Source organism: Capsicum annuum, chromosome 8 (assembly GCF_002878395.1).
Source record: "Capsicum annuum cultivar UCD-10X-F1 chromosome 8, UCD10Xv1.1, whole genome shotgun sequence".
Taxonomy (NCBI): domain Eukaryota; kingdom Viridiplantae; phylum Streptophyta; class Magnoliopsida; order Solanales; family Solanaceae; genus Capsicum; species Capsicum annuum.
Genome location: NC_061118.1, coordinates 152,001,808 through 152,019,369, shown reverse-complemented (window position 1 = coordinate 152,019,369; position 17,562 = coordinate 152,001,808). Strand labels below are relative to the sequence as shown.

At 31.7% G+C, this 17,562-nt stretch overlaps 1 protein-coding gene, 1 non-coding gene and 1 pseudogene across 2 annotated transcripts; 1 reads left to right on the top strand and 2 right to left on the bottom strand.

The window, feature by feature from the left end:
• Positions 1-9,829: 9,829 nt before the first annotated feature.
• LOC107879800 lies at positions 9,830-11,691 on the top strand. Its single transcript, XM_016726744.2, has one exon. The coding sequence runs from the start codon at positions 10,219-10,221 to the stop codon at positions 11,182-11,184; it is 966 nt and encodes a 321-aa protein (XP_016582230.1). The 5' UTR covers positions 9,830-10,218; the 3' UTR covers positions 11,185-11,691.
• Positions 11,692-16,222: 4,531 nt separating this feature from the next.
• Positions 16,223-17,176, bottom strand: LOC124886431 (annotated as a pseudogene).
• On the bottom strand, positions 16,354-16,427 carry TRNAM-CAU. The gene has a single exon. It is a non-coding gene; the product is annotated as a tRNA-Met (tRNA).
• Positions 17,177-17,562: the final 386 nt, after the last annotated feature.

Genomic DNA, 17,562 nt, shown 5'->3' with positions numbered 1-17,562 from the left:
AATTTATCTCCTATTGTTTCTTTGGATGGTGATGTCCCTAATAGAGTTTGGTTTGGTAAGAATGTTTCTTATGATCATCTTAGAGTCTTTGGCTGTAAAGCTTTTGTGCATGTTCCTAAAGATGAAAGTTCAAAGTTGGATATTAAAACTAGGCAGTGTATCTTTATTGATTATGGTCAAGATGAATTTGGCTATCGTTTCTATGATCCAGTTGAGAAGAAACTTGTTAGAAGTCGTGATGTTGTGTTCTTTGAAGACCAAACAATTAAAGATTTTGACAAAGCTGAGAAGGTTGGTTCTCAGAGTAGTGGAAGTCTAGTTGATGTTGATCCATTTTCTTTGACTACTTCTCTAGAAAAAAATCTTCATGATGATAAAAATCAAGTTGATAATGAAGATGATGATCATGTTTAGAATGACCAACATGATGTTGTTGATGCTCCAGTGCAAGTTGATATGGTTGATTAGAAACTAGTTGTTGATGTTTCGGAGAGTTCTCTTAGACTATCTACTAAAGAGAGAATACATTCATCTCTTTAGACTATCTACTAAAGAGAGAATACATTCATCTCTTTATTCTCCCAATGAGTATGTACTCTTGACTGACGGAGGAGAATCTGAGAGTCTTAGTGAGGCCATGGAAAGTGAAGAAAAAGAAAAGTGGTTTGATGCTATGGAAGATAAAATTAAATCTTTGCATGATAACCATACCTTTGATTTGGTTAATCTGCCTAAAGACAGAAAAGCTTTGAAAAACAGGTGGGTTTTCGGGCGAAGCATGAAGATGGTAACCCAATTCCACGGTACAAGGCTAGATTAGTTGTGAAGGGATTTAACCAGAAAAAGGGAGTTGATTTTGATAAAATATTCTCTCCAATTGTGAAGATGTTATCTATTTGTGTGGTTCTAGGCTTAGCTGCAAGTCTAGATTTAGAGGTTGAGCAAATGGATGTTAAAACTGCTTTTCTTAATGGTGACTTAGATGAAAAAATTTATATGGAGCAACCCGAAGGTTTTGAAGTCAAGAAAAAAGAGAATTATGTTTGCAAATTGAAGAAGAGCTTGTATGGTTTGAAACAAGCTCCTAGGTAGTGGTACAGGAAGTTTGGTTCCTTTCTGAGTCAGCAGGGCTTCAAGAAGACTACTTTAGACCATTGAATTTTTGTGCAAACATTCTCTGATGGTGACTTTATCATTGTGTTCTTTATGTTGATGACATAATTGTTGTTGGTCATAATGATTGCAGGATTCAAAAGTTGAAGCAAGAGGTGAGTAAGTCTTTTTCTATGAAAGATTTAGGACCAGCAAACCAGATTCTTGGCATGCAGATTGTCCGTGACAGAAAGGCCAAGAAGTTGTGGTTATCACAAGAGAAGTACATTCAGAAAGTACTTCGAAGGTTTAACATGGACCAGGCTAAGGTTGTCAGTACACCTTTAGCTATGCATTTCAAGTTGAGCATGAAGCAGTGTCCTTCCAGTGATGATAAGAAGGAAGATATGAAGAAATTTCCTTATGCTTCAGTTTTTGGTAGTTTGATGTATGCAATGGTTTGCGCAAGATCGGATATTGCTCATGTTGTTGGTGTTGTTAGTCATTTTCTTTCTAATCCGGGAAGAGAACATTGGAATGTTGTGAAGTAGATTATGAGATATCTTTGTGGAACTTCTAATTTGAGTTTGTGTTTTGGTACAGGGACGCATATTCTTTGTGGTTATACTTATTCAGATATGGTCGGTGATGTTGATACTCGCAAGTCTACTTCAGGGTATTTGGTTACTTTTACAAGGAGAGCTGTGTCTTGGCAATTTAGGTTGCAAAAATGTGTTGATCTATCTACTACAGAAGATGAGCTTATTGCAGCCGTTGAAGCTAGTAAAAAATTGCTTTGGATGAAGAAATTCTTGGGGAAACTTGGTTGTGCTCAAGAGAGGTACGTTCTTCATTGCGACAGTCAAAGTGTCATACATCTTGGCAAGAATTCTACATTTCATGGTCGGTCTAAACACATTGATATGAGATACCATTGGATTCGAGATGTGTTGGATTCTAAGTTGTTTGAACTTGAGAAGATTCATACGGGTGATAATGGTTCCGACATGATGACTAAAGCTTTGCTAAGAGGAAAGTTTGAAGATTGTTGCATGATCGTCGGGATGACGGTCTCCTCCACATAGTTGGGAGGGGAGAATTGTTGGGTTATTGGATCTTTTTCCCTTCTTATGTGGATAAATGAAGTCCAATTTGGACCAATCCACTTTTGCCCATAGACCCATTACTATGAGACATATATCTTGATCTTTTTAGGTCTTATTCACCATCACAAAAAGAGAGTTTTCAGCAGTCAAAGAGAGACAAACAAAACTGAGTTTCGCACCTAAATTTCAGCCACAGCTGTCCACTTCAAATTGCGATTTTTGCTTCGTTTCTTGTCCGATTTAGCTGATTTTGGACTGTTTGTTCCTCTCATCTCAATCTTTGATCAGGAACTGACGGAGCTTGATTTGGTGTCTTGTAGCTCCTGTTCTTCATTCCCGAACAGTAACTGCATTTTTTGTGCTTTCACTCCTTTATTTCTCTAGTGTTTGGTGTTGTGGTTTATGTATTGTTTCTTGTTGTTTGACACTTGTTTTGTGGCCATTTTGGAGAACAATATTGTAACTATTTGGTGATTATAGTGGAGGTTTGGTCCCGTAATTTTTACTCTTTCACACCGAAGCGTTTTCCTCGTAAATTTGGTGTCTTGTGTGATTGCCTTTATTCTTGCCCTATCGTATTTGTGTGGTAATTCATTTGTTGCCATATTACTTTGTTTTGCTTGTCTCCTCTTAGTTCAAATTAGAAGGGAAAGTTTAAACTTAGGTATTCTTCTGCTGCTACCCTGTCGGGCTCTTTTATAGTGCCCCTATCTTTCCCAACATGGATATGCCTACCATCGAAAACACTGTTTAAAATAGATCACCAGCTCATCTTGAACTAATTTATTTACCCTAATTATTGGTTTCGTTAATTTTCATCGGCCAATTTTTGAACGTCTTATAAATCGTTGACTTTTGTAGTTCTATTTTACAGAATTAATTATAAGAGACCAATTCTAGATCACTATAAAAACTTTACATACCAATTCTTCTTGTTAAAAATTTAATCAGAATACTAAATAAAAGTATAATATTTCAACCCAAAAATGAGGTAATTGAGTGAGCGAGGTTTCTTTCTCAACAAAAAAACAAAAATACTTCATAAATCATAATGTATCATGCAGCTGGACTTCGTTGCCACGACATAGCGGGGGACAATGGGCTTCATTAAATAATTGGACCAAATCTAAAAGACAACAATGGGCCGGAGTCATGGTAATAATAAGGGACAACAACATAAATCTCGATAATTTGGAGGCTCAATTATAATCATTTTAATATTTTATATAATCAGTGTACATGTCGATTTTAGATTTGTAGAGATACACAACTAACTCTCAATATATCCAACAAAGATATAATTTTTTCTTTGTAAAACATACTTAGCTCACGATATATATATTTTTTATTTTGAGTCTGTCGAGATACATAATACATTCAACAAAGATATATTTTTTTCATTGTAAAGATACATAATTAGCTTCCAATACATCCAATAAAGACGCATAATTAGTTGGTATTCTTATAAATTACTTTCTAAGGACAGGAATTTGTGTAAATATGATAAGTTAAGGTGTATGTTTGTGTTATTTCCTAATAATATTTTAAAACCCAAATTTTGTAAAAACTAAAAAGTACATCTCTGACATGTAATAAACAATCTTAAAAGTATACGCGGTGTCATTTTTCCTATTGATAAACTATTATTCAATAAATTTTTTAAAAATTACACAAACCCACAATTTAAGATTCACTTATTACAAAAAATCTCATCTCTCCAAACATATTACAAAAATTTTATTTTTCTCTAAAAAAATAAAAATACATATACATAGCTTTCTATGTATATATCGGCCCTATATATTATGGATATGAATCGGCTTTGTTATGTATATGTCGGCCTTGTCATACTTGTTATGTATATGAATCAGACTTTTTATGTATATGTCAGTCTTGTCATATACAAAGGTTTCTATGTATATGTCGGTCTTGTTATATATACAAATCGAGAGAGATAATAAAGTAATTAAAATATTGAAAGAGAATGTAAATAATTCTAATAAGATTAATAAAAAGTTAACAATATTTTTATTAAGAAAACATATTTGTTGAAAATAAAAATAGCAACCTGAATGAAAATTGAGAAGACAAGTTTCACAAGTTGTATTCTACAACCACATCCTGTCACCCCTTATTTGAAATATCCCTGATTCATATTTCTCATCCCACCTCATGCCTATATTACATGCAAGTATTTTAAGAATAATTTTTTTTTTTTTTTTACTACATATCAAGCATAAAAAAAAAAAAAGAAAAAAGAAAAAAAGTTAACAACATCACTTATTTTTCAAAAAAATATCTTTGGCTAGAAAACATATTTGTTGGTAGTAGCAAAGACAGCCTTGGACAAGATAAACTCTGGAGGAGTGGAAGGTACATAATTGGAGTAATAATTAGCGGCAATGGGTGACGAAAGGGGAGGTTGGCTACCAGGAATTAAATTGAGGAATACACACACAAAATGTGTCAACTCCTTATTCAACATATACGTTGAAATTTGAATCAACTAATTGCACCGTATACTTAAATTCAGTCTTCTTGAAATAAAATATAGACTTTCGATTTTATTTTACTCAACTTATGTTACATCTATATTTTATAAAAAAAATAATATATATATATATATATATATATATATATATATATTGAGTTTATTTTATTAAACTAACTTCATTAATTATAATTTAACAATTTAAATTTATCTATTACTATTACTTTAGGCATAATTTAATAGTGGAATGCTATAGAAAAAAAAGATAAATTTCTCTTGACTTCATAAGTTGAAATAATTATTTTAAGCTAAAGAACCAAGTAAACTGTAAGGATGGGAGTATATATGATTATATCCGAAGTGTTTTATTCTCCTTTAGTCAGGGACGAAGCTAGTCTAATAATTGTGGTTTATTTGAACTTTCTTTGATTAAAAATTATATTATTAATATATAATTAAAATAATTCTTATGTATATATTATTGATGTTGAACCTTATTCGATGAATTTTTCTTCAGATTTTGAATCTCTCAGCAAAATTTTTGACTCAATCTCTGTCTATACTCAGTTTATGTAGAAGTTTTTTATAAAGATTTTGGTGGTGCGGTACTTGGCTAATTTGCATACTCTTGATAAAATTATTATTTATAAATATACAAATATCAAAAATTTATTTTGAATTATAAATTTTAAAATTCTTTCTTCTTTCTAAACTGTTGTATCCAGTTAACTAATATCACCACAAACTGGGGTGTACGGAATACGAAGAAGGTACACCTCTGAGTGTAAAGATCATTTGTATTTTTAATCGAAGAATATTTAAAGGATGAAATACGCAAGTTACTTTAGGATATGTCAAAAATATGAAATATATAAATAAATAAGAGACGTTAGCGGATTCAAAATTTTTAAATCATAAGTGTTTAAGTATTTTTAATATGAAAATTGCTACATAGAGTGGATGCTCAATCACTATATTTAAATTAATTACCATATTTTATACATAAGTAATAGTGTTTCTCTAAAAAGCAATGGACGCTTAAGCACCGATAGTGTATACATAGGTCCGCCGGCGATGAGAGGAGTGAGCAAGGATGTAACGAAAATAAGGGGTAATTGGTTAAAAGATCTTATGCTAGTACTAAATTCTATCCAAGCAATATCATGTCTGATAGCTAGTTAAAAAATAAATTATTCATATATAAACTTAGCACAATATAATTTATAATTTAGAAATCTATTTAATTAATAGATATTTAAGTTATGAAAAAATTTATAAGTGATTTTTTTGTTTTATGAATTAATTTCTCTAATCAGCTATCAAACGAGCCCGAGTTAATTGGATGTGGTGTGGGTGTGTGGAAGTTGGGAAAGGATGGATAGTGGGACCCAAATGAACGGAATCCTGGCCTCTTCAGAGTTCAGATAGCTGGCCTCAATTTCTTCCCTTGTTGTTGTTGCTGCCCTGGCCCTCTTTCCACCATACTTTCCCCACCCATATTTTCTGCCTCCCACCTATTTATCTGTTGCTACTATACAAAAAAAAATAAATCATATATCATTTAAATGAAAGTTTAGTTAGTGAGTACTAGTTGAGCTTCGCCAGTGGAGTAGTTTGTAGCCATGTAGATTCCCCCAACATCATAATTCATACATCAACAATTAGAAAGAGAATGTAAGTTGGATGAGATTTTTAAGAGTCCAAGCAGATCTCAAATGGACGGACATTATTTGCAATCGTCAGTCACAACTGTAATGGTTGCTAAGACTTCTGACATGATGCTAACTAAACAACTTCCTTTGTTCCCACATTCCTTTAACTTTTACAACAACAATTCACTACTATATGGTGTACAATGCCTCCTTTTATTTCATTTTACTTAACTCTTCTATTAAAATATTTATTTCAATTCATCTGATTGATTTATAAAATTAATAATTTTTTTTGGCTATCAATTTTATTTCTATCATTAAATGACTACATAAATAATTGTAGATAAATTTAAATTTTTTAAACATAATTAATAAGATTAGTTTACTAAAATAAGAGACCATTTTGGTCATAAAAAGTTTTTCCCTTTTTTTCAATTTTTTTTTTCACTTTAGTAAAAACTATGTTGTTTAGCCATGGAAATTCCAAAAACATTTTCAACTTGTTATTTGAAAAGTGAAAATAAGTAGGCGTTTGGCCATAAAAATTAAAGATTTTTGAAGTTGGAGTTGGAATTGAAGTTGGAGTTGTGTTTGACCATGTATTTTTTGAAAGATTTTTTTTTGACTTTTGAAAAGTATTTTTTAAATGTAATTTTATGTCCCTAACTTTTAAAAACTATTAAAATTGCCCAAATAACTACTTTACCTACTAACTAACATACAATCAAATGTGATTCTTAAACAATGAGAAAGATTCAAATAATTTTTGTTATGGTATTAACCTTTTTGTAACATCAGCTAACCAAATAACAATACAACTAGGGTGGACATTCGATTTGTTCGACTTGATTGTCTAATATCGATTCAGTTTTTCAATTTTTGGATTGACAAAAATGACAACCGTAACCAAATCGAAATAAATTTGATTTGATTCAGTTTCTATAAATTCGGTTCGGTTATTTCTAATTTTTATTTCGATTTTTAAGATTAAAGTAGTAAGTTTTTCTTTGTCATGACTGAACATTTAAAATTGATGATTTTGTTTAGAAAATATAATTTTTTTTCAAACCTATTTTTCATTTCCAAATATAAATAACTCACCATGGATGAAATGAAATGAAATAACCCAAAAAACATTATTTATACTGATTTCGATTTTTCGATTTAACCATTTTTTTGGAAAATAAAAAATCGAACCGTTTAATCGAATTTCTAAAATTTGAAATCGAAATTCAAAAAAACGAAATCAAAATTTTCAAATTGATCCAAACAAGACAAGATTTGGTACATCTTGTATACCATACCAGCAAGACAAGATTTTCAAATTGATCCAAACAAGTAAGCATTTGTACGAAGTTAATAGGCAAGATAGTAAACCATTGTACATATTTCTTGATGAGTAAGTATTATGTAATGGGCAAAGAAAAATAGGCAGTTAACAATTGGAGTTATATTAAAAAAAATAGGCTTTGTGTAATATTAAAAAAGATTGGGGCTATATGTAGAAATAATAAAAATTGAAATTGGAAAAAAAGTGAAAACAACAAAAAGTTGTTTTCACTTTTCACAAAACAAATTTGGAATTGTTTTTGGAATTTCTATGGCCAAACACCACAAATTTTATTAAGTGAAAAAATATTTCGAAAAAAAGTGAATAATTTTTATGACTAAACGACCTTTAAGTTTTTGTTGTTTTTACTTTTCTCCAATTTCATTTTCAACTTTTGTTATTATTACATATAACCACAATTTTTTAAATTTTTTTACAAAAATATCCTCTTTAACTTCAGCTAACCACCAATTTTGCTGTGGCTACGTGGGTTGAAAAAGAATCAAGATTTCATTTGTTTTACAGTTCCTGTTGTTTATATCAGGAAACATTTGGAGGTTTCAAGAGAATTTGTTAATGAGTGACAATTTCGTTTCTATTCTTCGAAAACCTGTGATTTTCTTTCTATTTCTAGTTTTAACAACAAGGTTACGTTTTAAGAACTTGAATTAACAGTTTGGTTCATGCAGCCAAATGGAATTTTGATGCAACAAAGGGTATAATAATTTGTCGGATTGTGCTTCAAACTCAAAGCTATTATAGCTTTAAAGGCATTAAACTAGTTTGAAAGAATTACATTTGGTTGTATGTTAGTAGATAAGTTAGTTAGTTGGGTGATTTTGATAGTTTTTTAAAAATTGGGGATATAAAATTATATTTAATTTTTTTTTTTCAAAAGTCTATATTTTTCTTTTCAAAAAGACATGGCCAAACACAACTCCAACTCTAATTTCAATTCCATTTTCAAAAAAATTCAATTTTCATGGTCAAACGCTTACTAAATCTATAAGTATGAATTGAAGAGGATAGAGACTATGCAGACCTAACTCTTGCCACGTAAATATAAAGGGATTGTTTTTAATGAACCCTCAATTTAAAATATAGCATATTCAAACAGTTTCAACAACAACAACAACAAACCCAGTGTATTCCCACCTAGTGGGGTCTGGGGGGGTAAGATGTACGCAGTCCATACCTCTACCTCTAATGAGGTAGAAAGGCTGTTTCCGATAGACCCCCGACTCAAGGCACGAGATACCACACAAACACATAGTGCACCACAGAAGCAGATTACATAACATAAATACGGCACCCATAAGTAATATAAAGCAGAGGAAAGCAGGGGAAAGCACACAGATTTGTATATTTTATGTAGTCACTAAATGATGGGGTAATATTGAAAGAACATGATAAACTTTTCTTAACTTCATAAATTGGACAACTAAATTAAAGCTATTATTTTTAATAAGAGGGACAACTAAAAATGAAACGGAGGAAATAAATTTTTGTTATATATAATATTATTACTATAAAAATTCTTAGTATATATTAGGTCGTCATCATCTTTTAGATAATATTTTATAAAGAAACTCGCAAATTTCCATGCTGAATATAAGGTAGTAGTTGTTTTACACCAAGAATTGGTAGAGACATTAAATTAAAGAAAAATAGTGGCTAATAAATTGAACAAGTTGTTGTCGAGTGAGTCTCGTTGCCATTTCCATTGCCCTGCCCTAAAAATATGTAATACATCACATGACATCCTTCTCTTATCTATAGTGTGAGGACCTTAAAATACTGCCCCTCCAATTTATGATTATGTGGATACCAAGCTGCATCGACCAAGCCCAATCCGTTATTCTTAAAAAATGTATTTTATAATTTTCAAAAAAAAAAATAAAAAAATTAATATAAATATTTGCAAGATAATATTTATATGGCGTTAGCATATACTCGCTACTCAAATCTCCTATGCCTATCAATAAATTGCAATAATTTTGATACAATACATATTAAATTCAACTTCAAGTAAAAACTTAATTATATAACCTTAATCTGAAATCATTATTAGTTTTTGCAAATATCTTAAATATAACCTCACAAAAAATAATTTTGTTAGATATAAACCTGTTCAATCTAGTTCATTGAAGCTTCACTTAATCAACATGCATGCTTACTCAAATCGAATAAAAAAACTTCTTCACTCCGACCAAAAGACGAGTTGAACTTAGTCGGCCCAACATAACTTTGACTGCTCTAGACATGAAAGGCACAAAGTATAGGTCATGAGGATAAAGATGTTGAGTTAGGGAGGGATAGAATTTCTTTTTTAAATGAAATAAATAAGAAAAACGTCACACCATCTTATTTATTCCGAGATTTATGTATGATACTTTTTTCGAGATTTATATAACTGAAAAAGAAGAAGATTTTTGTGCACAACACTTTTTGTACCACACATAAATGTTTAATAGTACATGTTCTTTAATATTGAAGTGTCTAATAAAAAATTGGGTCTGAATTCTCGGAACAAGTTTAAGGCTATTGATGAGTAGATTCATTACAAAAATTATTTTTAAAAGAAAAAAAAAATCTCAAAGCCCTTATATATATCCAATCTTGCAAGCTAAGCTCAAAAGACATACTACCATTATGATGACGAGCTTTTGTAATAAAAAAGTCCACCCTTTCTTGTGTGTATCAAATTCCAAAGACAATGGAACCCTGATGGACCTTTCCACCCCCCGTATAAATATTCTCACAACCCCATCAATCGGCGGCGACATCTCTGCAGTTGACACTCAAAAGCCTACCAGTTACGTCGACTCCGGCCACATGACACCGCCAGCTGCTGTGGCGAAGAAAGATCCCGGCGGAATTGGGTTCTTAGATGAAGTCGGCGGGAGTGTTGATGGACTAATGTCATGTACAGAGAGTCTTGGTTTTGAGAGTTCTGATGAGAGGACAGTAGATGATCAAATTGATCATATCGAAGAACTAGGTTTGTTTGCTAGGAAATCAAATAATTGTACTAGTAATATGTCTGGGACTAATTCAAGGTGCTGGCAAAGAAGTAGTAATTTTGGGGAGAAGAAAGAGAAGAAGGAGTTTCCGCCGCCATTATCGTCGTTGAGCCAAGATGGAAAGCCCAATTTCTTCATGCGTGCGGTGAGGAAAGATGGACGGTTAGAATTGACCGAGGTGAAAATTGATCGGCCTGAAACTCTCCGTGCTTCCCGCCAAGATGGACGGTTGAGATTGCATTTTATTCGCAACCTCGAAGAAGAAGACGAAAATTACTATTTTCCCGCGGAAACAGAGGAACGTCTAGACGATGAAGAGGAAGTAATTGAAACAGATGAAGAAAATGATGATGAAGAGGAAGAAGAAGATGTTGCGGAGTGGAAGTTTCCGGTGACACGTGGAGGAAGTAGAGATTGTCATCGGAGATGCTACGGCAGACACCATGATAATCTACATGTATGGAGGCAACGCTGTGTAACAACTAGGTGAATTATAATAATTAAATGAGAAATTGGACATTAGTTTTATTTAAATTAAATGCAGTAGGGACCAAGACGACATGGCCATCCATGTGAATCCGTTTACAGTACTCTGCCATTTCAGGGGAATCTAAGAAATTGTAAAAATGAGGACCCAATGAAGTTTGGAAATAAGAAGCTGCAGGCAGTGAAATTAAGGGCCTCGAATTGCTAGGAGTTGGGGAAATAAATAAAAAAAAGCATTGGGATTCTGTATTGCTGCAACAGAGCAGTAAATTGTGTGATGTGTCGACTGAGGAGTATCAGGGGAGGGAGGGGACAGAGAAGAGAATAATCAGTTACCTAAATTTTCTGAAAACAAATTACAGTACCTACGTGACAGACAAAACCAAGAATTATTTTTGGTTAAGAATACTAAATTTGGAACTTTCAGTTGAAGCACAAGTTGTACTTGTACCATAAACAGTAATGAACGTACTAATACGTATTTGTTTTATTTGTTAAAAGTTACTAATTACTAGTGCTGTACTAGAAAAACTTTTAAGTTAAAACTGGTACTCTTATAATATACTACTATGACGTAATTTCCAGTTGTGGGGAGAGATTTTTGTGGCAGATTTCATACGGAAGCATTATGAGATGGGTCTGGCGGCGATGAATTTTCTTCTTTTTTTTAGTATTTGCTTGATTTGCACACCCTTATCAGATAGTATATTTTATTTTTTAGGAAAAAAATCTTCAAAATAACGGCAATATCAATCCTCCTGAGAAGAACTCTTAGAATTACGCAAGGGGTTTTTAGTCTAAATTTAAGCATAAAGGGCCAACTTGTTGATGAACAAAGGCGGCTTAATATGATTGAAGACTTAAAAGGGTCAAATTTGTTTTTAAACTTACATCTATATTTGGTTTAAATCTATCTCCTGTTTTGAAAATAAAGATGAATTTTCACGTAGTTCAGAGGCAAATTCCATCCTTATTGATAATGACAAAGATATATTCACAACAATTCAAGATAAATTTAATATAATCCTTTATCCTAAATTTAAAGAAAGAATGATATACTATAATTGATCCAGATACTAGCTAGGTACATATTTTATTCCATTATTATCTACAAAACAAATAATTTGAATTGCGTTTTCAATAATATATTGATATTATAAAAATTGGACTCTCATCGCATGATCGCTAATATGACATTATAATCACTTTACCTTAATTATTGTGACAGAGATACTCACTTTGTAATTGATTTATTATCTTTGATATCATTATCGATTGACACTTCATAATACAGTAACCTTTTTCTGGTACCAACCATTGGGCTTTTATTAATTATTAGGGCATGAATATTGTGTGATAGAATCCACAAGAGCAAGATATGTTCAAATTTGCTTTGTGTAAGAAAAGGACATGACAAAAATGATATTGAAGTGGGAAATATATAAATAATCATATTAGTTCAAATACTAGACAGATGTATAGTTGCAGAAGAAGTAATTGGGTGGAAAGATTTGAAATAGTACGTAAAAAATGGGGAAATGCATGCTACCCAAACTTTGGCTCATTAATAATTATATTATCAGCAATCAGAGATGAAGCCAAACGTGACACTAATTGTGGACAATAATTATTGAGCTGGTGTGACAACTGTGTGGGTCTAAAAAAATAGACCTCCAAAAGTAATTGAAAAGGACATAAACAAGAAAATGACACTATAATACTTGACACTTCCAATCATCATAATAAGAAGAATAAACATCAAAGCAAATTCATAGAAATTTCCTTTGTGATGGACCCCTTGGCCCTTGTAGATATTTAGTGAATTATGGCATCATGATTCTTGGTCCAAGAATATACTCCAAGGCTATTTTATCATATTCCATTCAATACAAACTAGAGGCCTCCACACCAGTAATAACAAAAGGGTCATTCCACAAATAACAAATAGTTTTTCGCCGACTATAAGTTTATAAGTAATATCCCAGAAGGTATGTCATAAAAGACTTAACAAAGTTATGGAGCGAGGCAATAATTCAATTTCAGAATCCACAAATTATGTCATAAAAGGCATAACAGGTTATATTTTATACCACTTAATTTATTCCTACATAACTTATGTTGAGTAAGACAGAAAATTATTTTTAGAACCCACATAAGTTATGTTGTAAAAGAAAAAACTTAATTCCTTCAAAATTTATGCCTTCTAAGGTCAAAGTTCTCTGAACTTAAGTCGAGTGAATTAGGTCAAGAAAAATAGAGGCGGATTCAAAATTTCAAACTTGTGGGTTCCCAATAATAAAACTGGAAAAATAAGTCAAGTAAATTAGGTCAAGAAAAACAGAAACGGATCTAAGATTTCAAACTTGTGGGTTCCCAATAATAAAGCTGAAAAAAAATTACCAAGATAGTAGCATGGCATACATCTCAAGTATGCTCCTCCTACCACTAAGTTATCCTATTATTTTATTATGAGTTCCTACTCGTTAATGTTTAAACTCATTGAAAATTTTTCTAATATAATTATAAATTTTACGATAACGGGTGGGATTTCTTGGAACCCCCACCGAATACTGTAGATCTGCCCCTCAAGAAAAACATAACTTAATTTATATAGAATCTATGCCGTGCGAGGCAACAATTCTTTTAACTTATGCACCGAACACATCAGGTAATCGAAAAACTACACAATTATGCTGCATAACGGAATTCCTGCCGAACTTATGTGGAGCAAGTTAATATTTCTCTCAACTTATATCGAACAAATTAAGTCATATATAAGGGTAAATTAAAGATCAATCATATTCTATATATTAGAAGAGTGACTTCAACATGTCAATTTATTGACATTAAATTTAATTTTAAAGGTATTAAAGTCATTTTAAAATTTTGCAAGATCAAGTTGCTTTGTCTTTTGTGTTGGTTAGTTGGACCGCACCAAAAATTTAAAAACAAGCTCATATTTTTATGTGTAATTATAGACCTTGCCATCCCATTAACTTTCATATTTGACGAATATCAACACGTGGCCCTTCCATCTATTTCTCATTTGTATTTTTCATTTAATCTCCCATGTATTTTCATTTTCATTTCCCAATTTGAGTGGTGCATTATTTTTATTAGGATTATAAAAAATTTTAAATCTAATATATTTAAGTAAGTTACTAAGAAAATAATTCATAATAATTAATATAATTAAAAAAGTGAATAAATTTTATTCTGTATTGAAATTTTATATTAAAAAAATATTTCTTTTAACTTTTTTATTTTAATAAATTCAGAAAGATTTATTATTTTTTTCTAATATTATTTTTATCATTAAATATATGAAATACTAAAACCAAATTTAAGCTTTAACGTATACTTAATAAAGTAAATTTAGTAAAATAAACTTCTAATAATTATTTTCTTAAAATGTCAAGTCAATATATATCAAATTTAAAGGAACGAAAGAAAACACCTAATAAGATTTTACTTTTACAAGGAATAAATGTAATTTATTATTATTGTGTGTACAAAACACATTATCAATTATTTGATTAAGCATACTATTCTTATGAGCCGCTTTGAAGTTAAAATTTTAAGTGTTAATTACCTATAGGCTTGTAGTCATGTTTATCACCTCAAATTCAAAGCACACATAATTAAAAACTTAAAAAATAAAAATTATAAAATATTTGGCTTACTGTCGTAATTATATCAGTGTCAGTTAAATTGAAATAAAAAAGAATGTATTGTAAATCACAATAATTAAAAACTTAAATTATTTTAAAGATTGATTATTTAAATTCTATTTGTATCACATAAATTAAGACAAAGAATAGTATAAATTGGGCCTGTGCTAATACGGACCGTCGATATCTAGTTTGAAGACAAAAATTAAAATATCACCCAAATTGACAAGAAGTCTCATAGGTCCTAATGGAAAAGTTTCAAAATCTGTGCAGGACAACAGAATGAAGTTGCAAATAAACAGAACAAAAGAAGCAAAAATACATAACTTGTTATATTGGCTTTTGTAACTAACGTTTCTCTAAACAATGATTAAAAACAAAGCTGAAATAGTCGAAAATATTAGATTCCAGATAGGGGGCTAGAGAAAGGCAATATACATTCCACTTTTAAGTATGTTTGTCCAAGTTTTATTGGAAATAACTATTCTACCTCTATAAGATATAAAACAAGTTTGTGTACATATCACCTTTTTTAGACTTTTTATAAAATTACACTGAATATATTGTTGTTGTTGTTTGGTTTAATTTTGATCCATCAGTGAAAAGTCATCATGTCAACAATTCAACAAACACTCCTTTTCTGGTTTTGGGTCGAGAAAATGGGCCGAAGGCCTATCAAGTTCTTTTCCATTATTTTGGGCCACGGCCTTATGTCTTTCTTCTTGTTTGGGTCGATGAACCAGCCCAATTCCCTTTTTACTTTCTCTCTATTCCTCTTTTATTATTTTATGTATATTTTCTGAGATTGATTAAGAAAATACAAATTAAGATTTAATTACAACGTGATCTATTAAAAAAACAAAATAGAGGAACAAAGTTGACTAGTCATGGCCATCTGAAAAGGGAAAGAGACAAATTTATAATTGTTATAAATGTATTTACATTATAGTGAATGTCTATCAAGTGATATCTATTCACTTGACTGTCTACGGTTTCATTGCGTGTGCTCGGGGTAGAAGTTTTGTATAAATGTATTGCCATGCTATTAAGTATTTTGATTGTTGTTCTTTTCTTTCATTGAGGTGGAATAGAATAACTTGGTTGAAGCGTAATGATTATACGTCTGTAATGCATTGTATGTCCCATAATAGGTTCCATTCTTCTACTCTTTCCCGGAAGTCGATGACTATTCTTAGCTATTACCTTGACACCAAAGAAAAATTCGACCCAATGCTTTATTTCTATCCTAGTTGATCCTGAATCGACATTAGAAGTATATTGATTTTTCTCCAATAACCGAATACTTTTGTCTGTAAATACTGCATATTAGATTCCATTTATAAATTGATTTTCTTCTCTATGAGTGAAAGTCTCAATAAGAATGCTAGTTCTTACTGTTCATTATGATATGAATATACCACATCAATTCGTTATGTATGGATGATGAGATTCCATTGATACAAAGCCAATTCCAATAGACTTATTGGAGGGTCCCATTGGTGTGCATCCAGTAGGAATTGAACCTACGAATTCGCCAATTATGAGTTGGGCGCTTTAACCATTCAGCCATGGATGCAAAACGACTCAATGAGTGAAATAGGTTTTGGTATACCTTCTCGAGCTTCTATTTCTTCCATTAAAGGAGATTCGAGAAAAGATGGAATATGAAGATGTGTTTCCAGAACGAACAAGATACGGGTTGAGAAGGGGGAGTTAGCAAAGTTAGACAAGATTGGAATGGGCATAGGAACATGTATTGATGTACCAGATCGGTTAATGCTCCCAGGTTGATGCAATGTATTCCACCAGTTGACTGAAGACTTGATTATTGGTATATTGATCGGTCCAGCATGGATTGAAATAGGAACTGGTTCGAACTGGTTCGACAGATAGCTTTTGAAAATGCAGTTCACCCAGGTAAATAAGGAACAAGATAAATATAGAGGTTAAACGAGCATCCCACACCCAAAAGGTACCCCACATAGGTTTTCCCCGTAACCCCCTAGTAACTAAGGTAAACAACGTAGAAAAAGCACCTATTTCTGTACCGGTTCTGGAAGAGCGAAGAAAAAGGGGATGTTTTGTTAATAGGAATAAAAAAGTGTTTATAGTCGTAACGATATAAACAATAATACTCATCCGAGCCGCAGGAACATGTACATACGGAATACGAGAATTTCCACTTTGTTGAAAATCTAGTGGTGCTACCCAAAGACTTAAATGAATAGCCATCGCTGTTAAGAATAGTCGAAATCCAATGAGAATTTACGCATAGCTTCTGGTCTTTGACATAAAAAAAGAAGATTGTAATAACGAAAGGGACATATGAGAATTTGTTCTACATATGAGAATTTGTTCTTAGTTAGTGGAACAAGAAAGACGTGGATCTATATTCAATACGCAATCAAAGGATTTCTCCCCCCAAAAGAGAAAAAGTACCTTTGCTTTCTTTTTGCTCCGCTCGTGCGTGACACTCCTTGCTCGCGGAGCGGCATACCGAAAAAAAGAAAAGCCTTATGGAGACTACCTTACTTAAGCAATTTTTTTTATTCTTTTTCTTTCTTAGTTGTAGTTCCTATATTGGTTTTTTTTTCCTGGGTTTCTTAGGGCCCTCTGTCTTCAGAACGGTCCGCCTGGCCACTATGAATGAATATTACGTCAATAAAGTAAGTTGTTCTTTAAGTTGTACCTTTAACATGAAGATAGGGCAG